This window comes from Phocoena sinus, chromosome 13 (genome assembly GCF_008692025.1).
Source record: "Phocoena sinus isolate mPhoSin1 chromosome 13, mPhoSin1.pri, whole genome shotgun sequence".
NCBI classification, from domain to species: domain Eukaryota; kingdom Metazoa; phylum Chordata; class Mammalia; order Artiodactyla; family Phocoenidae; genus Phocoena; species Phocoena sinus.
This window is the reverse complement of record NC_045775.1, coordinates 75,417,823-75,443,137: the sequence shown is the minus strand read 5'-3', so window position 1 is coordinate 75,443,137 and position 25,315 is coordinate 75,417,823. Positions and strand designations below refer to the sequence as shown.

At 38.7% G+C, this 25,315-nt stretch overlaps 1 protein-coding gene across 1 annotated transcript in view; it reads right to left on the bottom strand.

Annotated features, from left to right (window-relative positions):
* Positions 1–25,315, bottom strand: part of DNAH6 (dynein axonemal heavy chain 6) — a 293,512-nt gene that overhangs the window by 137,813 nt on the left and 130,384 nt on the right. Inside the window, exons 30-35 of the mRNA XM_032653510.1 lie at positions 20,243–20,380; positions 17,309–17,476; positions 15,065–15,213; positions 13,605–13,712; positions 4,310–4,865; positions 3,443–3,565 (exon numbers count right to left, since the gene is read on the bottom strand). Of these exons, the coding sequence (XP_032509401.1) occupies positions 3,443–3,565; positions 4,310–4,865; positions 13,605–13,712; positions 15,065–15,213; positions 17,309–17,476; positions 20,243–20,380 (1,242 nt within the window). The remainder of the gene's footprint in view (positions 1–3,442; positions 3,566–4,309; positions 4,866–13,604; positions 13,713–15,064; positions 15,214–17,308; positions 17,477–20,242; positions 20,381–25,315) is intronic.

Here is a 25,315-nt window from a genome sequence, read left to right as displayed (position 1 = left end):
CTTCCCTGGTGGTGCAGTGGTTAAGAATCCGCCTGCCAATGCAGGGGACACGGGCTCGATCCCTGGTCCAGGGAGATCCCACATGCCGCAGAGCAACAAAGCCCATTGTGCCACAACTACCTAGCCTGAGCTCTAGAGCCTGTGAGCCACAACTACTGAGCCTGCATGCCACAAGTACTAAAGCCCATGCACATAGAGCCTGTGCTCTGCAAAAAGAGAAGCCACTGCAATGAGAAGCCTGTGCACTGCAACCAATAGTAGCCCTTGCTCACCGCAACTAGAGAAAGCCCATGTGTAGCAACAAAGACCCAACGCAGGCAAAAATAAATAAATAAATAAAAATAAAGCACAATGCGTAGTCATTGACATCTGTGGAAAAAAAAACATACAATCTAATAAAAAGTGGGCAAAAGATTTGGAAACATCATCAAAGAAATATGGATGGCAAATAAACATATGAAGAGACACTCAACATATTAGAAAACTGCACAGTGAAACCACAATGAGATACTGCTACATACCTATTAGAATGGCTAAAATCTAAAATACCACACCACCACATTCTGGTGAGGATGTGGAACAACAAGAACTCTCATTTATTGCTGGTGGGAATACAAAATGGTACAGCCATGTTGGAAGACAGACTAACAGTTTCTTACAAAGGTAAACATAGTTTTATCATATGATCCAGAAATCACAGTCCTGGATATCTACCCAAATGAGTTGAAATCTTATGTCTACACAAATACCTGCACATGAATCTTTATAGGAGCTTTATTCATAATTGCTAAAACTTGGAAACTTTGAGATGTCTTTCAGTAGGTGAGTGGATAAACTTGGTAAATCCATACAATGGAGTATTAATCCAGTGCTAAAAAAATAAGCTATCAGGCCACAGAAAGACATGGAGGAATCATAAATACATACTATTAAGTGAAAGAAGTCAATCTGAAAAAGCTACATACTGTATAATTCCAGCTATATGATGTTCTGGAAAAGGTAAAACTATGGAGACAGTAAAAACAATCAGTGGTGCCAGGGGTTGAGAGGGTGTGGATGTATGAATAGGTAGAGCACAGATTTTTAAGGCAGTGAAACTATTCTGTATGATATTATACATGATATTATTTATTTATCAAAACTCATAGAATTGTACAACACAAAAGAGAACCATAATGTAAACTATGGACTTTAGTTCATAAGACTGTATGGTTCATCCATACTGGTTCATCAGTTTTAACAAATGTACCACACCAATGCAAAATGTTAATAACAGGGGAAACTATTTGGAGGAGGGAAATTATACGACAACTCTCTATACTTTCTGTTAAATTTTTCTATAAACCTTAAGCTTTTCTAAATAATAAAGTCTATTAAAAGAGTGAATTCAGAAATGTTTAACATCTTTTGGCAGCCCATGATAAAGTCTCAATTCTGAGAATTACTGTCTTTAATAAGGTACTCTCTTCACTTTGCTGTACACCTGAAACTAACACAACATTATAAATCAACTATACTCCAATAAGAAATTAAAAAAAATAAGGTACTCAGAGAGTTTACCACAATATTATTAAAATGTTGTTGCCTAAGAATAAGGAAAACAATAGTTTTCTGATTCATTTTTGGAGGGGGAGATGCAGAAAGAAGATGGCTTTCTTGAAGTGGCCTTCTTGAGATGAGATGGAGCAAAACACTTAAAAAGATTGTTCCACATATATGCATTAAAATATGATATTTGTTTTTCTCTTTCTGACTTACTTCACTCTGTATGACAGACTCTAGGTCCATCCACATCTCTACAAATGACTGAATTTTGTTCCTTTTTATGGCTGGGTAATATTCCATTGTATATATGTACCACATCTTCTTTATCCATTAGATGAACCAACTTGCAGGGTAGGAATAGACAAGCAGACATAGAAAATGGACATGTGGACATGGTGAGGAAGGGGGAAATGGGATGAATTGGGAGATTAGGATTGACATATATACACTACCATGTGTAAAATAGATAGCTAGTGGGAACTTGCTGTATAGCACAGGGAGCTCAGCTTGGTGCTCTGGGTGACCTAGATGGGTGGGATGGGAGTGGGTGGGAGGGAGGTCCAAGAGAGAGGGGATATATGTATACATATAGTTGATTCATTTTGTTGTACAGAAGAAACTAACACAACATTGTAAAGCAACTCTACCCCAAGTAATAAAAACAAAGGAACAGGGCTTCCCTGGTGGCGCAGTGGTTGAGAATCTGCCTGCTAATGCAGGGGACACGGGTTCGAGCCCTGGTCTGGGAAGATCCCACATGCCACAGAGCCACTAGGCCCGTGAGTCACAACTACTGAGCCTGAGCATCTGGAGCCTGTGCTCCGCAACAAGAGAGGCCGCAATAGTGAGAGGCCGGTGCACCGTGATGAAGAGTGGCTCCTGCTTGCCACAACTAGCAAAAGCCCTCACACAGAAATGAAGACCCAACACAGCAAAAATAAATAAATAAATAAATAATAATAATAATAATAAAAAAACCGAACAAGATGAGTGGATAAAGGAGAAGTGGTATATATAGACAATGGAATACCACTCAGCAATAAAAAAGAATGAAATCTCAGGGCTTCCCTGGTGGCGCAGTGGTTGAGAGTCCTCCTGCCGATGCAGGGGATGTGGGTTCGTGCCCCAATCTGGGAAGACCCCACATGTCGTGGAGCGGCTGGGCCCGTGAGCCATGGCCGCTGAGCCTGCGCCTCCAGAGCCTGTGCTCCGCAACGGGAGAGGCCACAACAGTGAGAGGCCTGGGTACCGCAAAAAAAAAAAAGAATGAAATCTCAAAAAGAAAAAAACATCGCTTGTTAAGGTAAAGAGAAACCCTATTTTAGAATGCAGAGGGCACAGAAGATAATATGGAACTGAGTTGTTCTGAATAATAATGTAAAAGCTTTCCTTCACTTTGGGTGGAATGGTACCTCTGAGGTTAGAATTTGTCTTTGGTAATCGACCTAAGGTTGGGTGGGAGGTAAACTGTTTTTCTCTTCTTCTTGGCTCTCAGAGGTGTTAGGGATTCCTAAAATCTAAAAACTGTAACAATGCTTGGATTTACTGTTCTTTTCCTTCCAGGTACTTCCCTCTCATTATCTCAAGCCTCCTGCAAAGCCTTTTTTTTAATGCCCCAGGTTGTTCTACCTGTGTTTGGGGAAACTCAAGGAAGTGTTTATATTTGAGAGAAACCAGTCTGGAGAGAAGCCAGGCAGGGTAACAAAAAGTGAGGACAGCTTTGGGAAGTACACAACCTTCCTGGAAGATCCCAAGAATTCTGGGGAGAGAGCTATGTACAATGCTGGGATTCCCTCAATCAAGCACAGTGAGGTGTTAACCAATTGTTATCTGGGCACTCGAGGGAAGGGTGAGCCCTGACAGATGGAGACAGTGGGGAGGGTCTGATTGCACTTACTTTTTTAGAAACACTCTTCATCCAGGTTTTAACATAAGGCATCCACTTCAGTTCTTCAGGATCCACAAACACCATCCCACATCTACTGACTGTTGCAGGAGAGGCAACCTTTAGATCTTGCACCTAAAGTTGAAAAACGTTGAACAGGAAATGGCTAGCATGATACTTCCTTATTCCTCTAGATTCAACGTTAAGGAATCACACATTTAAAGTTTAACACTGTTAAGGCTTTGTGTGGAAGAGATTGGGGGAGCTATAAGTGATTAAAAATGGAGAAGAAAAGTTAAGTGAGGTGTAAGGAGAAAAAAAAATATAGAAGGATACTGTCAAATCCTTATGGGAAGGTATAAGTATTTCTTTTCCCTTCTTTTTGTTTTTCTTCTTATCTTTTTCATTCTTATATCCAATACCTAGCCTAATACCCAGGACATAGTAGGTATTCAATTAATGTTTGATGAATGAATACAGCAGGGGTGATATCTTCCATAATATTTTGTAGCTGTATTTGGCCCACATTCCTTTTCCAATCCCATCACCAAATATTCATACCACAGAGGGATGATTTATTCATCTTAAAAAAAAATATATATATATTTACTGCCTCCAAAGGAAAAAAAACAAGTGCTTGGGAAGCTAGAATTTATTGTATTTCCTGTTTATAGAGAGACAGAAACATTTAAGAGACTTTGGTTGTCAGAATGGACAATCTATTATAAAAGGACAATTTGGTAAATATTTAGTATGTAAACAAAACACCATGGTAGGCCTTACAGGTAGTCAATGGTACATCAGTAAGAGAAAAAAATTAATGATGGTATGCTAATCTAATGAACGATTTCACTCCACAGTAAGGAATATGCAATTTACCTCAAAAAGCATGTGGATTTGAGGTGTGAGTTTAATCCTCTCACTGTTAGCCAGGCAAAGCATCTTGTTATCATCCAGGACTGTATTCATATTTTCAATCCAAAGAGCATCTACTGGCCCATCACTGATGATCCATTTATGGTCTTCTGAAGTATCATTCACAGCTGCTCGGATACTTAGTGCCATCAAACCATCTTTCCACTCTAAGGTTATGTTATTAACTTCACCATATAATTCACCCATTGTAATTGATTTAGGATTAAGAACATATGTTTTAACGGATTGGTAAAAGGGATTGTCTACACCAAGTTTTCTCAAATTCCCTAAAGTTTCTGCTAGTATTTGGTAAACTGTGGTCTTGCCACCTCCTGTTGGCCCTACTAACATAACACCATGCCTTACTAGCATGGTTTCATAGAACTGTATCACTTTTTTAACCATACATGTCTCAGGCTGAAGATTTTGTCTCTTCATGACATCTATAATTGTTGACTGCAATATACCATAATCATGTTCTGGAATTTGGACTCCAGGAAAAAGGTCAGATATGATTCCACTGTAAAAAATAAAATAAAATAAGTTAGGAACACTGGTCATTGATATTTCCCCATGTCTGTTACAATTAATTTATTAAACATTACTATGGGTCCTATTTTTCTCATTATATTTCCTTCTGAACACACAGTACTAGATTATCCTGTGTGTTATACCAGAATCTATCATTTCTCTGTTATTGTGCATGATTTTGTTTGTTTCTTGTACAGTAGACCAATGTTCTTAAGTATATTGGGAGCTTTTTGAGGTAGGGAATATTTCTTACATTTTTGTATTATACACAGTATGTGGCATAGTACCAAACATATAGGTGACAAATTTAACAGTTTATTTTAAAAATTATATCTCAACTTTTCCCAAAAGCACTTATGTGTGCTTATAATGGTATATAAATATTCAGAAAAATAAGATGGAAATAGAAATAGAAAACTAGTACTACATAAAAAAGGGAGTAAAGGAAAAATGGACTGTTTCTGTAGGAAACATTTAATATGGGATGGTTCTATGGGTAAACAAGAAGCTAAACTCCCACCTTACACTACATAACACAAAAACATTTGAGAGGCAGTAAAAAAACTTAATATAAAATGACAAGAAACGTACAAGATGAGGGAGATCAAGATGGTGAAGTAGGAGGATGTGAGCTCATCTCCCTCTATGAACACATCAAAAATACATCTACATGTGGAGCAACTCTCACTGAAAACAAACTGGAGACTGGCAGAAAGACTCTTCTGCAGCCAAAATTGTAAAGAAAGAGCCACACAGAGTCAGGTAGGAAGGGAAGAGAAAGAGCGATTAGGTTGGTACCTGTGTCTGTTGGAGGGGACACACAAGAGGCAGGGAATTAGATGGGCTTGGAGGTCCTCCCTGGGGAGTGAGGGGTTTGACCCACATTGGGCACTGCAGTCCTGGGGGCTGACACTGGGAAGACAAGACCTCTTAGCTGGTTTGAAAGCCAGTGGGACTACCAGCAGAGCTGTAAGAAACCTAGACTCCACTTGTGAGGGGTGTACACATGGTTGTTTACTCCCAAGGACAAGGGGGAGGAAACAGAATGAAACTGCCTGGGGCTCTGACTGGTTTCCCACAACCTCTGTCTCCCACCTTGTGCCCTGCCCCATGCTGAGCACCTGCTCCAGCACTACTAGCTCTAGTGCAGCTCCCCACTAGGGTGAAGGCTGCCATTGCCAAGGAGAGTGTGCAGTTAGGGGGAAGGAGTGGGTTTGGACCCAGCACTGCATCTGAATAGGGCAAGGGAGGCTATTGATGGAGCTTATGGAGGCAGTGGATCATGAGTGGCCTGGAACTCTGATGTGTTGGGATCACTCCAGTACTTGCCCCAACCTGCACCTGGCATCCAGTCCGGCCCTTCTCACTCAGCACTGCTCCTCTAGAGTGAAGGTGCTGATACTGGGAGGGGTAGATCACACACTTAGAGGGAATAGAACCAGCTCAGACCCAACCTCAGGGCTTCTGCTTCAGCACCTTGGGACCTGCCTCTGCTCTTCATAGGGCAAGGGTTGACCACTGAGCATAGGACAAGCCCTGGTTCACACCTGACTCTGGCTCTAGCCCCTCCATTTCCAGCCCCACTTCCCACCAGGGATTGCTGCCAGTACACCCTGGGGGAAGATGTGACCTATGCTTACTTCAGATCCAGCTCTCCCACCAAAGCCACTGGGCACAGTGCAGACTGCATATGGGGTCTTACACAAGGACACTCTTAAAAGACTGGAATAGGTAACTCTTTCACCTAATTTCATACAGACAGAGAAAGTTAAGCTAAATGAGAAGTCTGAGGACTTTGTTTCAAATGAAAGAATAAGAAAAGAAATCTAAAATAACAACTAACGAAACAGAGATAAATAGTTTATCAGATAAAGAGTTCAAAGTACTAGTGATAAGAATGCTAACTGAACTAGGGAAAAGAATAGATGAACACAGTGAGAATTCTAATAAGGAACTAGAAAACCCAAATAAGGAAACAGATATCCAGGTACAGGAAGCACAGAGAGACTCATACAAGATGAATGCAGAGACGCACACCAAGACATATCATGATTAAATGGCAAAAGTTACATATAAGGAGAGAATTCTAAAGGCAGCAAGAGGAAAACAAAGAATCACATACAAGAGAATTCCCCTAAGGCTATCAGCTGATTTTTCTGCAGAAACTTGCAGGCAGAAGGAAGTGACATGTTATATTTAAAATGCTAAAAGTGCTGAACTACTTGCTGGGTAGAGTATCCTACACCCTAAGATACTCTACCCAGCAAGATTATCATTTGGAATTGAAGTAGAGTTAAAGAACTTCACAGAAAAGCAAAAACAAAAAGAGTTCATCAATACTAAACCTACCCTAAAAGAAATGTTACAGGATCTTCTCTAAGTGGAAAAGAAAAGGCTACAACAAGAAGTAAAAATTTGTAGGGAAGGAAAAATCCTACTAGTAAGGGCAAATATATGGTTAAGGCTGTGGATCAATCACTTAAATAAGCTAGTGCAAAGATTAAAAGACAAATTGTAAAATCAACTATATTACAGTAAACGTGAAGGGATAAACATGAAGATGTAAAATATGACATTAAACTCACAAAATGTGAGGGAGGGGAATAAAAAATGTAGATCTTTTAGAAGGTGTTTGAATTTAAACGGCTATCAGTTTAAAACAAGTAGATATAGTTATAGGTCAACATATATAAACAGCATGGTAACCACAAATCAAAACTTACAATAGATACACAAAAACAAGAAAGAAAGGAACACAAGTATACCACTAAAGAAAATCACCAAACCACAAGGGAAGAAACAAAAAGAAGAAGAAAAGAACAGAGTAGAACTACAAAACAACCATAAAACAAGTAATAAAATGGCAATAAGTACATAACAATTAATAATCACTTTAAATGCCAATGGACTAAATGCTTCAGTAAAAAAGATATAGGGTGGCTGATTGGATACAAAAACAAGACCCATCTATGTGCTGCTTACAAGAGACTCACTTCAGAGCTAAAGACACACACAGACTGAAAGTTAGGGGATGGAAAAAGATGTTTCATGTAAATGGAAATGACAAGAAAGCTGGGGTAGCAATACTCAGGCAAAATAGACTTTAAAACAAAGTCTATAACAAGCACTATAGAAGGACATTATTAATGATAAAAGGGTCAATAAAAGAAGAGCATGTTACACTCATTAACATATATGCACCCAATACAGGAGCACCTAAATATTCAAAGAAAATGTTAACAGATATAAAGGGAGGTATTGCCAATAATACAATAATAGTAGGGGATTTTAATACCTCACTTATATCAATGGACAGATCATGCAGACCAAAAACAACAACAACAACAAGGACACAGTTGTCTTAAATGACACATTAGACCAGTTGGACTTACAGATATCTACAGGACACTCATCCAGAAACAGCAGAATACACATTCTTTTCAAGAGCACATGCAATATTCTCCAAGATTGATCATGTGCTAGGTCACAAAAATAAGTCTCAACAAATTTAAGAGGACAGAAATTATATCAGGCATATTTTCCTGATCACAATGATATAAAACTAGAAATCAATTACAGGAAGAAAAATGGGAAAAACACAAACTCATGGAGACTAAACAACATGCTAATAAGAAAGCAATGGGTCAATGAAGAAAGCAAAGAGGAAATCAGAAAATACCTTGAGGCAAATGAAAATAAAAAAAAAAACTTTCCAAAATCTATGGGATACAACAAAAGCAGTTCTAAAGGGGAGGTTTATAGTGATACAGGCAAGAAAAAATCTCAAATAAACAACCTAACCTACCATCTAAATAAATTAGAAAAAGGAGAAGAAATGAAGCCCAAAGTCAGCAGAAGGAAGGAAGTAATAAATATCAGAGAGGAAATAAATATAATTGAAAAAATAAACAAACAATAGAAAAGATCAGTGAAACCAAGAGCTGTTTCTTTCAAAAGATTAAAAAAAATTGATAAATCTTTAGCCAGGTTCACTAAGGAAGAAGATAGAGGAACCAAATAAAAAAATAAGAAATGAAAGAGAGGAATATACAACTGATCTCACAGAGATACAAAAAATCATAAGAGAATGCTATTAACAATTACATGCCAATAAACTGGACAATGTAGAAGAAATGGACAAATTTCTAGAAACATATAATCTTCCAAGACAGAATCAGGATGAAATAGACAACATAAACAGACTGATCACTAGATGTGAAATTGAATATGTAATTAAAAAAAAATCTTGCTACAAAAAAAAGTCCAGGACCAGATGGCTTCATGGGGGAATTCTATCAAACATACACAGAAGAGCTAATAGCTATCTTTCTCATACTATTCAAAAAAGTTGAAGAGGAGGGAACAGTCACAAATTCATTCTATGAGGCCACTATTACATGATACCAAAACTAGACAAAGACACTAAAAAAAAAAAAAGAAAATTACAAACCAATACTTCTGATAATATACATGCAAAAATTCTCAATGATACATCATTTTTTTGTTGTTTGTTTTGTTGTTGTTTTCTTTAACATCTTTAGTGGAGTATAATTGCCTAACAATGGTGTGTTAGTTTCTGCTTTATAACAATGATCAAGTTGGATTTATTCCAGGAAGGCAAGAATGGTTTGATATTTGCAATTCGATCAATGTGATACACCATATTAACAAAAAAAGAGGAAGAATAAAAATCACATGATCATCTCAATAGCCACAATAAAAGCATTTGACAAAATTCAAAATCCATTCACGATAAAAACTCTCAAGAAACTGGATATAGAGGGAACATATCTCAATATACTAAAAGCCATTTATGACAAACCCACAGCTAACATCATACTCAATGGTGAAAAGCTGAACACTTTTATTTTAAAATCACAACAAGATAAGTATGCCCACTCCTGCCACTTTTATTCAACATAGTATTGGGAGTCTTAGTCACAGCAATCAGATAAGAAATAGAAATAAAAGGAATCCAAATTAGAAAGAAGGAAGTAAAAATGTCACTTTCTGCAGATGACATCATATTATATATAGAAAATCCTAAAGACATAACCAAAAATCTATTAGAGCTCATCAATGAATTTGGTAAAGGTGCAGGATACAAAATCAATATACAGAAACACATTGCATTTCTATACACTAACAACAATCTACTGGAAAGAGAAATTAAGAAAATAATCCCAATTACAATCACATGAAAAAGAATAAAATATCTAGGAATAAACCTACCTAAGGAGGTAAAAGACCTGTACTCAGAAAACTATAAGAAACTGATGAAAGAAATTGAAGAAGACACAACAGATGGAAAGATATATCATGCTCATGGATTAGGAGAATCAACACTGTTAAAATGACCATATTACCCCAAGGCAATCTATAGATTCAATGCAATCTCTCTCAAAATACCAATGGCATTTTTTCACAGAAATAGAACAAATAGTTTTATGATTTGTATGGAAACACAAAAGAGCCCAAATAGCCAAAATAATCTTGAGAAAGAAGAAAAGACCTGTAGGTATCACACTCCCTGACTTTAGATTATATTAAAAAACTACAATAAACAAAACAGTATGGTACTGGCACAAAAACAAACTCATAGATCAATGAAACAGGATAGCTCAGAAATAAACCCACACACTTATGGTCAATTAATCTATAACAAAAGAGGCAAGAATATACAATGGCAAAAGACAGTCTCTTCAATAAGTGGTGCAGGGAAAACTGGACAGCTACATGTAAAACAATGAAATTAGAACATTTTCTCACACCATATAAAAAATGAACTCAAAATGGATTAAAGACAAAAATGTAAGACTGGAAACCATTAAAATCCTAGAAGAAAACATAGGCAGAACACTCTTTGACATAAATTGTAGCAATATTTTTTGGATTTGTCTCTAAGGCAAAGGAAACAAAACCAAAAATAAACAAATGGGACCTACTTAAATTTAAAAGTTTTTGCACAGCAAAGGAAACCATCAACAAAATGAAAAGACAATGGGAGAATATTTGCAAATGATAAGGGGTTAATATCCAAAATATATAAATAGCTCATACAACACAATATCAAACAAACAAACAACCCAATTAAAAAATGGGCAGAAGACCTGAATAGACATTTTTCCAAAGAAGACATACAGATGGCCAACTGGCACATGAAAATATGCTCAATATCATTAATCATCAGAGAAATGCCAATCTAAACCACAATGAGATATCACTTCACACCTGTCAGAATGGCAACCAACAAAAAGTCCACAAACAACAAATGTTGGCAAGGATGTGGAGAAAAGGGAACACTTCTATGCTCTTGGTGGGAAACTGGTGCAGCCAACTATGGAAAATAGTACGGAGGGTCCTTAAAAAACCAAAAATAGAACTACCATATTATCCAGCAATTCCACTCCTGGGTATAAATCCAAAGAAAATGAAAACACTAATTTGAAAAGATACTTGTACCTCAATATTCACAGCAATATTATTTACAATAACCAAGGTATGGAAGCAACCTAAGTGTCCACCAACAGATGGATGGATAAAGATTTGGTATGTATATATGTTGGAATATTACTCAGCCATAAAAAGAATAAAATTTTGCCATTTGCAACAACGTGGATAGATCTGGAGGGTATTATGCTTCGTGAAATAAGTCATACAGAGAAAGATAAATACCTTATGTTATCACTTATATATGGAATCTAAAAAATAAAACAAACTAGTGAATATAACAAAAGAAATAGACTCAAAGATATAGGGAACAAACGAGTGGTTGTCAGTGGTGAGAGGGAAGGGGGAGGGGCAAGATAGGGGTAGGGGATGAAGAAGTACAAACTACTCTGTATAAAACAAATAAACTACAAGGATATATTGTTCAGCACAAGGAATATAGCCAATATTTTATAATAAATTTAAATGGAGTATAATCTATAAAAATATTGAATCACTATGCTGTACACCTGAAACTAATGCAATATTGTAAATCAACTATACGTCGATAAAAAAAGAACAAGGAAAAAAAGGTACTAGATGAAAATATAAGGGATGAATTTTACAACACTGTGTTAAGAAAGTCTACCTCAAAAAGATAAAAATTCTATAACTTAAAAAAGTTGATAAAGTGAAAAAATAAAAACAAGCAAAAATCAAACTTCTGTGAGGCAAAAGCCTTTAAACATAAAGAGTGAGTGATAGACTTAGAGAATATTTCCAATTTTTATACCAGATAAAGTTTATGATTTCCCACAAATTGCTAAGTAAAAGAGCACAATAGAATAATGCTCTAAGAATAATAAATATAAATGAGTAATGAACATAAGAAATGATGCTCAGTGGTACTAATAATTAAAGTAATGTACATAAAATAGGCTACTATTTTGGTATCTCTCCCTCCAAAACATATAAAGGGATATGAGCATTTTCATAAAACTGTTTATATAAATGTAAAATGTCTTTGAAGGACTTATTGATAGGATCTATCTAAATTTGTAACGTCCATATCCCATGATCTAGGAAATGTACTTCCTAGAATCTCACTCATAGCAATATCATAATTGTGCAAACATAACTGTATAGAAATTTTCATCATGTTCTGCCAAAAGTGAGTAGACACATGTTCTGGGTAACAGGGGATCTGATAGTGGATAAAGGCAAAGAGAATCCCCAGCAAGGTCATAAATGGGCATCCCACGATGACAGATATGCATCAGGGGTAATGGGCAACCAGTGTAGATCAGAGAGGAGGATGAGGGCTCCAAGGAGACAAATTCAAGAGAATATTTTGTATGATTGAAGGTCGTTTTTGTTTTTGTTTTTAGGAGATTTATATTCTGGCAGAATTTGAAACAGATTTATAGAAAAGTAGGTAAAAGGAATAAAAAACAAAAATTAAGATAATATATGAAGGGAAGATGAAAAGCTAGATAATTTAATAACAAGGGAAAGATAGTGCAGCTTTGGGTAACATTTATATTTCTATAATAAATTATGGATATCCTGAATATTTAGCTCCAGTTATATTGTAACATGACTACACAGAGAGGATGGGTGGAGGGGGAGAGGTGCGTGTGCCTACCCTCATCTCTCTGTTAGTAACTTAATAGATAACATCTAAAATGGAAAAGTCATGAGATGGCATCAACGTGGTACTAAACAATATGGAGGTTGTTGTAGAGCAGAAACTAGCACACCATTGTAAAGCAATTATACTCCAATAAAGATGTTAAAAAAATATGGAGGGAAATAGGAAAGAACGAATGAATGAATTGAAAAATGATTGCCTTCGGGAAGTGGGACTTGGTGAAGGGCAGGGAACTGTTGTTTTTCATGAGAGTAACTTATAATAGCATTTTATTTTTAAAACCACATACTTATGTGACTTGGATAAACATAAAACTAAATAATAAAAGTAGAAATAGATAAAAGCAATCACATTTATGTGGGGGCCCAAATTTGCTTCTTTTGAGTCAGGAATTTCTCTGAGGTCAGGAGTTTGTAACCAAATGCTAATTTGCATAGCATACAGCTTGGTGATCAGAATTTTGAAAAAAAATAAACGATTGGATTGAGGCTAAAACTTTAGTATCTTTATTTAAACTAGTATTTTAAAAATTGCAATAGGTGTCTCTAGAAAAGATGATACCTTGTTAGAGGCAGACATATCTGAAGATAAACTATGCTTTACCTCTACACAGTAGCTATGCTTTATCTGTCGCACCTAGAAATTTACCTGAATAGAACAGCATCATCTGTTAGGAATTTTGGTAAGTTAGAGTCTCGTAAAGCTCTTATCAATACCACATCTTCACTTAGGTCTGGGTTCTCTCTTTTTAAAGACCTAAATTTAAAGGAATAATTCAGATGACTTTGCAAGAACATAACATGGAACTTGATTTTCCAAACCTGTGGGTCGGGGATTCTGCTTGCAGAAAGCTGTGGAGGGCACGCCACTGCAGATTCCTGCTGGAAGGAGGGTAACATTTTCCCTTGCATGCCCAGTGTCCATCTCCAAGAGAGCACACGGACAAGTCAGGCACAGGCTACATAGCCTTGAGGAGAATGACAAGGACATTTTCTCAAACTCCCCCCATCAATCCAGACTTTATCCAACCTGTATTTACAGTTCCCTGAATACATCATGATGATTCATATCCCCGTGACTCCCTTTTCTCTTATCCCAGAATGCTCTGCTTTGGTCTTTTGCTGGCTCTTATTTTTCTTTCAAAATCCAGCTCAGACATTCCCTCCTCTAGAAAGTCCCTCCATCCCCTGCCAACAAACCCAGGGCACAGTCCCATGGTTGCCCTCACACATTATATTCTAGATGACTGCTCCTTTGTCTGTCTCGCCCGTGGGCTGTAGTTCTGTTCTCTGAATACAAGCGTGTCTCAACTCCTTAGTATCCCTCTTCCTTTAATGGCAATCCTATAAAGAGGAGAAATACTGTATCTAGGAGGTTGAAAGAAGGAACAGAGGGTAGAAAGGCAGGGAGATTTGTGCAGAAGCCTGGGGTACAGGAGCCAGGCAGAAGGGGTCCTGTGTGGGTGGAGCTTGAGCCAGCGAGTCACGGCCTGAGAAGATAGATTCCCTCAGAGACTCTGGACAAGCTGGGGATGCCACAGGTGGGCATGTCAAGAGGTTATAAAGAGAGAAGCTGGGGCCTGAGAAAAGACTCTTGCTCTACTAGGAACTAGAAAGAAGCTCAGCCTTGGACCAAACTGTAAAGAGAGAGGGGGCGTCTAGGATAAAAGCTTGGACTGCGGATGGAATGATGAAACTGAAGTACGCTTTGTCAGGTGATGTGTATGACTTAATTAGCGTATCTGCGTAACAAACTGTATGTCTTTTAAGTCTCATCATCCTACCTCATGGTGGTAAAGCCTTTTGTACACTGAAACCCATTGTATGTGACGAGTTCAGGGGAAACAAAAGTTACCCAAAGCCTAGTGGAGACTTAGGTTTGGTCTGGGGGCAGCTATGTTGGTTCTCACAGTGAAGAACCTTGGGATGAAGAGAGATGCCCCATTTCACTGTGGCAGGGGGGTGTCAAGGTAATCATGATGACAACAGCAGCAGCTAACATTTATTAATCACTTGCTATGTTGCTTTAAGAGCCATCTGTGAATTACTCATGAAATGCAAGTGATGACATGGTTGGAAACTTGACTCTTGCCCACTTTGGTTTCTTACCCAGCCATGACCAGTACAGACTTCACGGCTCTCATGCCAAAGTCATAGTGATCCTGCTGAGAGAGCTGTTCACTGCAAAGCTTATACATCTGAGTCATTTTTCTTGCTAATATTTTACTGGATTCAAATCCTTCAGAATATAAAATTACCTAGAATGGGAAAATATAATGCAGTGCCTATTATGTTATATTGATAACAACATATTAGCATAATACCAATGTATTCAAAATCTACTTTAGGTATTATATTGTATCTCTCCAAGTTGTTATACCCTTTAACAAGGAGATGTAAAGATTGAAGGGAAAAATGTTTTGTGCCACAAGGTGGAAGGTGGGATATTATATGGGGATGTCTGAGCTTCCCTGATCTGACAGTGTCAGTGATGCACTCCCTTTAGGCTCCCTGGGAGTCAAGGGAAGCTACACAAAGATTTGCAGCCTCTCCCCTGCCCTAGGAAGCCACCTTGCCTCTGACAAGTTTCTGCACCCTTGGTTAAACAAATCAGTGATGATACGTGGAGGTGGGTACGGACACTTCCTTCAATCCATAATCTACTCAAATCACTGCAGTTGGCCTTGGAATTGTGATTTGAGATAATGCAGAGACTTCATACCGGTGTCTGTTTTTTTCATTCCTCTATCACTACCTATTAGCACAGTACTCTGTGCACTGCAGGTGATTAAAAATATTTACTGATGACAGACCCTGATTCATTTAATCTGTAACAGCAATAGGAATAGCACTCAGAAGACTGGATTTTTAAATTTCTCCAGTTAATTACTGAGTAATATAACAATAGGACAAAACGTGAGATGTGAACACAACGTTGGACTGAGTTCCAAACCTGGTTTTCTTCCTACCAGTTTTGGACAGTGAGCAAGTCATTTATTGTCCTGTCCAGAGAGGGGTCTGGAGTGAAGATGCCACCTGCTTTAACTGCCCACCACCCCACCTTACCCACAGAGGACACTGGGGGACTCATGAGATGTTGTAGGCATTATACTAATAAAAGTTGTACTTTTTCTAATGATAGGATTTGGCATGGTCTATTCTATTCTTAGGCAATTACTTTTAATTCATGTAGAGGAATATTTTAAATTAGCTGTTGTCAGGAATTTATCAGCCACAGGAGTAATATGTGCTTTCTGAGAAGCTCCGTTCGAAAAAGGGTAGCATCCCTTGCTGTGAAATACAGCACCGAGCATGAGGGGCCTTCTGGAGTCCTGTAAACATCCTATATATTGGTCTTGGTGATCACACAGGTGAATACATGTGTAAGGAATCACTCTGTTGTACCCTTATGATCTGTGCCCTTTACTATATATAAATTATGCCTCGGTAAAAAGTGCCAAGAAAAATACATATAAAATTTAATACACTGGGTGTTAACTAGTATGAAGAAACAAAAAAAAAGTTTAAATAGAAAGATTCCTAGATAGATACAGAAGGAACAAATGCAATCATAAATAATTAGCTTATTAATGTTGCTATTTCTTTTTTTTTTTTTTTTTTTTTTTTTTTTTTTTTTTTTTTTTATGCGTTACGCGGGCCTCTCACTGTTGTGGCCTCTCCCGTTGCGGAGGACAGGCTCCGGACGCGCAGGCTCAGCGGCCATGGCTCACGGGCCCAGCCGCTCCGCGGCATGTGGGATCCTCCCAGACCGGGGCACGAACCCGTGTCCCCTGCATCGGCAGGCGGACTCTCAACCACTGCGCCACCAGGGAAGCCCTGTTGCTATTTCTTGACTAAGTTGATACAGACTAGAAACAAATCCCTGCCCTCCATCATTAGTGATTAGTATTGCTTTTACTTAACATCCCTTGACTCTAATAAAAAAAAAAATAATGCAGCGAGAGAAGTGAGAATAATACAGTCTTTTTAGAATAATCTAGACATTTTAATTCCTAGAGACAAACTGATGAACCCCAATGAACTGGCTAATTATACTTACTTATTCATTCCAGTTTTGCGGGCTTACTATATTCCAGATACCATCCTGGGCTTTAGGGATATAGCAGCTGCACACATACACACAAACACACATGCACACACACACACACACACACATACACACAGAACAAAACATTCTATGTGGTAACGATCATATCTACACACTTAAGAGGAAACAATACTGTATAACCTTGGCTAGACTGCATTCATAAGGGAAACTTTCTACCACAATAATCAAATACCAAATAAAAGAAACAAGCTTAAGTTTTTGCTGCTTTATAATGTGAAGCTCACCTCTGCAATCAATGCATAATTTGGAACCATCATCGCAAAGGGTCTAAACAGGGCTTTCAAATTATCTGGCAACTCGGTTCTGCCTGCATATCCAGGATTCATTGTGATGAAGGCTGCACAAGTCATAACCAACTTTATTTCCCGCCCCTCAAATATGAATCTAGAGAGCTGTTGAAGGGAAAGAGAAAATATAAGTTAACACGTCCCCCGACATCTGTAAATTCTTTCCCATAATTACTACTCGAGTACAAAACTTGTGTAACATGCATTCAAGCAAAGACTACTGAATTCTGCTGTTGGGAATGTTTCGCTCCTGATTCTGTCCTACCCACTCCCAATCTCTTCCGGGCTACGTGCTTCCTGCTCTCTGCCTTCCTGCCCCTGCCTTGCCCCAGGTGTCTCCACCTTCCTGGCCAGACCTGTAATCTTCTAGGCCTCAACATCTTTCGCTGAGACTCCTCAATTCAACTTAGATTTAATGGCCACTAAACCTTCTCCGCCACTACTTTCTGGAGTCCCTAAGAAATTCGAATCTGATCTTAGTCCTTGAGTGGTTGAGGCCCCACTGTTAGAGTCACTGGAATTACCCCTTCACTTTCATTCAATAGCAAACACCCGTTGAGCATCTGTGCCAGGCAGGCAATGGGTTAGGAATGGGCGCAGTGCAATCGATGCTACAGTGGAGGTGTGTGCAGAGCCCGCAGGGAGCAAAGCTCATAGGAGGAGCAGGGAAGCCTGTGTCAGACCCAGAGAATGAAGAGGGCATTTCCCATAGATGAACAGGGCAGCCATTCCAGTCAAAGGGAGCAAGAACAAGAAACAGCATTGCATGTTCAGGGAATGGCCAGCTATTCACTTTGCTAAAGGGAAAAGTTCTAGGAGGAAAGTGTAAGTAGGCTGGGGCCTGAGCATCATAAGTTTTGCATGCTCGGCTAAAAAATTTAGATTTTGTTCCATGGATGGGCAGAAACAGAGAGTTTTGAGCAGAGTGATAGGACCAAAGATGGCATTGGACAGGTTAGACAAACTACAGACAGGGGGACCAGTAGGGAGTGTTATTGGGGAGATGAGGAGAGCCAGAATTAGGGAGTTCTTATTGGAGATGAGAGAGATCTATTGAATGGACTTGGTGATGGCTTAGATTCTGGGGTTGATAGCAATGGGAAAAATTCAAGACGAATTCCAGAATTCTAGGTGGGTGACTGGATGAAGACACTATATTCAGTCACAAAGAATACAGGGGAAGACCATGATGGAGGTGGGGTGATGTGTCACAGCCTGGAGGAGAAAGTGCTGGACCCCACAACTGGAGACCCCAGTCCTGCTGCTGTTTAATGGCTTTTGTGTTATTCAAACCTGTAAATTGCTGTGCTTTAGTTTCTTCATGTATTCTAGGGGACGTATTCTACTCCAACTATCTCCTCTGACCACTGGCAAAGTCAAGGGTGAGATTTGGTTAGTCTCAGATGTCCTCCTACCTTCCTTTCACCTCACATGGTTGCCCTCCAGTTGGCAATGCTTCAAGGCTGCCTGCGTTCTCTCTGGTTCCTTCTCCCTTGCTCCCGAGGCTTTGCTAAGCATGCTAAGCGCTCAGGATGGTGATAATGACTGACATTATGTTATATCTGGTGGTCCCTGATTTTAATGTGGGTCTCCTGGAGGGTGTGTAGTTGGAGGAGCGTGGACCCCACGGTCACACAGATTTAGATGTGTGTCTTGGTTCTATGTTGTTCCCAGAAATGTTTTAATGTCTCTGAATCTTTTTGACCTGTAGCTTGGGAAAACGCCATCTACTTCACACTGGTTTGGTGTGAAGATGAAATAAGTGTAAAGTACAATGACGTGTACAATTTAGTAGCTGGTAAAAGTCCAATTTCTGTTTTCTTTTTACTTGTTCTATAATATGCTTTTTTGCAGAGGCAATAAAATATTTAACAGCTCTTTAGCAGTGCACTTTCCGATGAGAATGGCTCTTGTCCCTAGAGTGGGAGCTGGGTCCAGAGGCCCCTTTGGTATGTCAGGATGAACCCTTGTGGCTGGATCCTGAGGAGGTCTGAGACTTTTCAGGTAGGGGCCAAGGTAATGGTGGGGACCTTCCAGGGGCTCGAGGCAGTGACTATTTAAATATTAAACAACTGGCAAGTCTGTTCTGGTTTGTACTGGCTGAACATTAATCTGCCCTTTGGTGACTTCATGACATAATCTCACAAGGTCAACACAGAGTGGTAGGGGACTTGGTCCCATCTTTCACTGCCATCACCTTCCCAGTACAAAACCCTTCTCCAGGAACATGCTCATATGGGCTAAATCAGATTTTAAATAGTGAGGCCATTTTAATATCTTCACCTGGCCCTATACTCCTTGGCTTTTCCAGTCCAGTGAGTTCTGGAGAGTCAGGGTCCCCCTGGGTTTTCCAGGACTCCTCTCTCATTTTTCTACCAGCAATAGACTGAGACTAGGGGTCATGAGGAAGGCAGTAGAGCCTAGATAAGGCAGCATTAGAGAAACCTAGCAGAGAAGTATATGTCAAAGGCAAGAATAAGAAAGGTGAGGAGGAAAAGAGAGGTGGAGGAGAAAGGGACAGGGAGTACAAGAGTGTGTGTGTGTGTGTGTGTGTGTGTGTGTGTGTGCGCGCATGTGCACGTGTGTTGAGGGTGGGAAGAACAAGGTTCCATGAGGGCAGGGACTGAGTCTCACCAACTCTGTATCCTCAGGTCCCAGCACGATGTCTGCCATACAGTTGTTTCTCTGTGTTGCCTGGATGAGCAATTATTCATCCAACTAAGTCCCATGGCTGTAATACTCACCAATGACACTGGAAACTTGGAATACATAGGCTAAAGTCAGCACTGTCCTTCCTAAGATGCAACATGCTGTAAATTCATTATGAAGTTAAGAAACGTGATCTCCACAGACAACTGACCAGCGCCTTACCTTTGCAGCTTTGGCATTCCTGATGGTAATGAGCTGCTGTGCGATGACTGACAAAACTTCTATGTCAATTCGGTTAAATTCATCAAAGCAGCACCAGGCCCCTGACTGTGCCAGACCACTGAAAAAGCGCCCCATCATCTGAAATCAAAATACATTCAACTATATATTGTAGAGTTGAACTCTTTCAAAAGTTAAATTTTGAGCTGAAATAGTAAAAGGAAAATAGGTGGTATCTGGAAATCAGCAATGGTGTTATGTGAATCCTGGTCTTATGTCAGAAGTTAACACCTTTCTCTAAGAGGAAATATCTTTTTGTCTTCTCTATAAATGATCTGAAGCTAATTTTTATTTTTAAATAAAATGACAATCTGACCAATTTTCCTATTTTTTCATAACCTCTGTTCACCTATGTAAATACTTCACAGGTTCCCAAAGAAACTAACACCTAGAATAGACACACTCAATGACTTAAGAAAACCTTGAAAAACTTTACTGGTAGAAGCTTTCATCATCTTTACCAGGTACTACACATGGCGGACAACAAACAGGAACCACTGAGCAGAAGCACAGCTGCACAGGGTAATGGTTGTTAATTTCTTCTACAGCAGAATCTTAATGGTGGAGGAGAATGAATATGTACTTGTGGCTATCTACACAGGAAAGTTCCTTAAGAGACTTGAATTTTGGGTTAAGCATTTTTACAAATATTTCATTATACTATCTCTTTAAAAATAGAGCTAATGTTTTTTTGTTTGTTTCAAGATGGTCAACTGAGCATATACTGCTACCATCCCTTCCTCCTAAATGCCCATGAATGACAGAAAGGTAGAACTCTCTCCATTTCTGTATCTACACTTATACCTGTACCTGTTTGATAAAAGTATAATGGAAGGGAAACCAGCAGGAGGAAGAAAGTTTTGAAAAAAAAATCTTGGAAGATGGAAAGTACATAGATACAGATTATTCAACTGAGAAGGGCAGAATGCAGGCCCAAGACAGAGGGAATGAAGAATTGCCCTTCAGGGGGGTCTCCAAGAAACTCCGAACCCAACAGAAATACATGCAAGAAAAGCAGACACAGGTCCCAGGGTGATCCTTGGGAATTAGCCAAAGATGAGTACTTGGAAAGATCAGGTTTGTGGGTCCTTCCATTCTCTGTCCTTCCCTCTCCTTATTCCAAGTAGAGTAAACAGGGCTCTTAAGGCTGGCAGTGCTGACACTCTCCCTCCAGCCTAAAACCCAAGGACTGCCTTTTAGAGAAAGGGGGAGGTCTGTCTTCGGGAGATATAAGGAGATATTGGAAGAAGACATTAGGCTTGGGAGATAAGGAAAGCAGAGATGAAAAAGATAGATGATTTCAGACCTCCACTTTACTCAACTGAGAGTCAAAAGGATAGACAGCTCCATCCAAGAGTGAAACCCACTTAACTTCACTACTAGAAGAAAAATCCTTATTATTTTGGCATTTATAAAATGTTTCTGGCTTCCTGGCTGCCCATGCCCACACACTGTATGGGGAAGCCTGCTAACCAAACATTCTACACTCCCACAGAGATCACGGGAGCTTTTTCATTTAAGGCAGGGACCTTTTGAGGAAACAATTCGTTCTCACTAATCAACTCAGTGCTCACTTAAGAACTAAGTAGCAAAAGTCAACATACATTTGAGAAACATCACCATCAAGGAAGAGAGAAGAAGAATAAACTAAATGAGCAACCCTGAAGAAAATGGAGGTAATTTGGAAAACAAAAGAAAAGATTTAAAAATTCAAATGGAACCCTCAGAGAGATTTTAGAGGAAATTGCATTCCTATCATAAAACAAGATGCTCAAATAAAGAATTAGTGAGAGATAAGAAATAATCCCTGGAAATTAATCATATTATAGTCAAGATTACAAAAATGAAATAGATAGACTAAACAACAGAATGGATAAGACTAAAGAAGAAGCTGGTCTTATGGATGACAAAGCTGAGGAGCTCCTTCATATTGTAGAGCAATGGTTTCATTCCCCGGGTGGTGGGGGGTACAAGAAGACTTCTCAAAGGATATTAATGGGACAGAAGTTTTAAAAGAAGAAAATTCCAGGTCAAATGGGACTATATCAAACTGAAAACTTTCTGTACATCAAAGGAAGCCATCAACAAAATGAAAAGGCAATCTAAGGAATAGAAGAACATATTTGCAAATCATATATCTGATAAGGGGTTAATATCTAAAATTTATAAAGACATCATACAACTCAATAGGAAAACAAACAAACAAACCAATTTCAAAATGGGCAAAGACACTTTTCTGAAGAAGACACATAAATAAATTGTCAACAGGTACCCCGAAAGATACTCAACGTCACTAATCATCAGAGAAATACAAATCAAGACCACAGTGAGACGTCACCTTACACCTGTTAGAATGTCCATTATCAAGAAGACAAGAAATGACAGGTGTGGTGAGGATGTGAAGAAAAGGGAACCCCTGTGCACTGTTGGTGGGAACGTAAATTGGTGCAGCCACTATGGAAAACATTATGAAGGTTCTTCAGAAAATTAAAAACACAAGTGCCATGTTATTCAGCAATTGTACTTCTGGGTATTTACCCAAAGAAAATGAAAATCACTAACTTAAAAATATATCTGCATCCCCATGTTCATTGAAGCATTATTTACCATAACCAAGACATGGAAACAACCTAAGTTTCCAACAATGGATGAATGGATAAAGAAAATGTGCTGTGATATATATATCACATTTGTGACAATATGTAATGGATGGACCTCAAGGGTATTATGCTAGGTGAAATAAGTCAGACAAATACTGTATGATATCACTACTATGTGGAATCTAAAAAAAACATGAACTCAAAGACATAGAAAACATATTGGTGGTGATGGATGTTAACTAAACTTACTGTAATCATTTTGGAATACATACATATAACAAATCATTATGTTGTACATGTAAAACTAATATAATATGTCAATTACATCTCAATTTTAAAAATTCCAGATCTTTATCTTCAATATGGGTTCTTTGCTAAAGTTTCTCTCTCTATAGCATGCCTGCAGTCAATGCCCATAGCTTTAATTCAAAAAGAGCCATGTACCAAAATGTTCATTGCAGCTCTATTTACAATAGCCAGGACATGGAAGCAACCTAAATGTCCATCAACAGATGAATGGATAAAGAAGATGTGGCACATATATACAATGGAATATTACTCAGTCATAAAAAGAAATGAAATCGAGTTATTTGTGGTGAGGTGGATGGACCTAGAGTCTGTCATACAGAGTGAAGTAAGTCAGAAAGAGAAAAACACCGTATGCTAACACATATATATGGAATCTAAGAAAGAAAAAAACAAGGTCATGAAGAACCTAGGGGTAAGACGGGAATAAAGACACAGACCTACTAGAGCATGGACTTGAGGATGTGGGGAGGGGGAGGGGTAGGCTGTGACGAGGTGAGAGAGAGGCATGGACATATATACACTACCAAATGTAAAGTGGATAGCTAGTGGGAAGCAGCCGCGTAGCACAGGGAGATCAGCTAGGTGGTTTGTGACCATCTAGAGGGGTGGGATAGGGAGCGTGGGAGGGAGGGAGACACAGGAGGGAAGAGATATGGGAACATATGTATATGTATAACTGATTCACTTTGTTATAAAGCAGAAACTAACACACCATTGTAAAGCAATTATACTCCAATAAAGATGTTAAAAAACAAAAAGACCGCTGGAACTCATCCATGGTAAAAAAAAATTGGGTTTATTGCTTATTGCAATAAGGGAGACCACAGACCATGGGAAACCATGAGATGTCTCAGTAAAAGAACATTAAAAGGACTTCTTATAGACAAGTTTGAGGAAGGTTCAATGAAGCAGGGTATTGCTCTATGTATTAGTTTTGAAGGGCGATTGTAACAAATGACTATAAACTAGGTGGCTTAAAACAACAGAATTTTTTTCTTGCATAGTTCTGGAGTCTATAAGTCTAAAATCAAGGTGTTGGCCAAGCCATACTCACTCTGAAAGTCCTAGGGCAGTATTCTTCCTCATCTCTTCATAGCTTTTCATGTTTGCAGCCAATGCTGAGTGTTCCTTGGCTCACCTCCTGTGTATATTCACATGGCCTTCTCCTCTCTGTGTGTCTATAACCGAATCTTCCTCTTCTTACAAATCCACTAATTATTGGATTAGGGCTCATCCAGGTCCAGTAAGACCTCAGCTTAGCTTGGTTGTATCTGCAGAGACCCTACTTCCAAATCAGGTCAGATTTACAGGTTATCAGTCATTAAGACTTGAACATGCCTTTTTAGGGGACACCACGTCACTCTAAATTTTTGTTGGCAGAAAGCTGAGGCAATTCTCTGATGGGTATCATAATAACATCTATCTAGGAGTCTATAGGGCAGTGTGGCTCAAGGTGTCAGTAAAGATGTAGCAGTTACTCCATTTAGTGGAGAGAGGAGGATATTCGGTCATTTTTGTGGTTTGGACAGAGTTCTTGTTTGTGTCTGTTCTCAGATTTGATTATGGTGTGGTTTTTGTCTCACGGCATCAGGGGCACAAAGTGACCAAGTTTGACGTTGGTGGTCTATGAAGCTGTCTGAGTTCAACTGGAGAAGCACAGAGTCTGTTTGAACCTGGCCAGCTCCCAACTGATAGCGGTCAGGGGCTAATTTCTCCCCCGCACCTCTTTTTGAAAGACACTAATTGTGTAGCAATTGATTAACCATTAAAAAAGAATTTTTGGAGGTATTTCTGCCATTTTAATTTTGATGCTTTATACTTTAAAAGAACTTTTTGTATCAGAGTATTTCAAACGTACACAAGAGGTAAAAGAAGGTGCTCAGTTTAACAATCATCAACATTTTGCTCTTTTTAAAATACTTCCAACACTTTATGCTGTTGTTGGAGTATTTTAAAACAAGCCCCAGACATCATTAGTATTTCATCACAGATTCTGTAATGTGTAAGAACCTAAAAACAGAACAAAACAAAACAAACCAATACCATTAACACATTCAAACAAAAATCAAGTAATTGGTTTTACCAAAACCCAAGTAATTCCTTGATG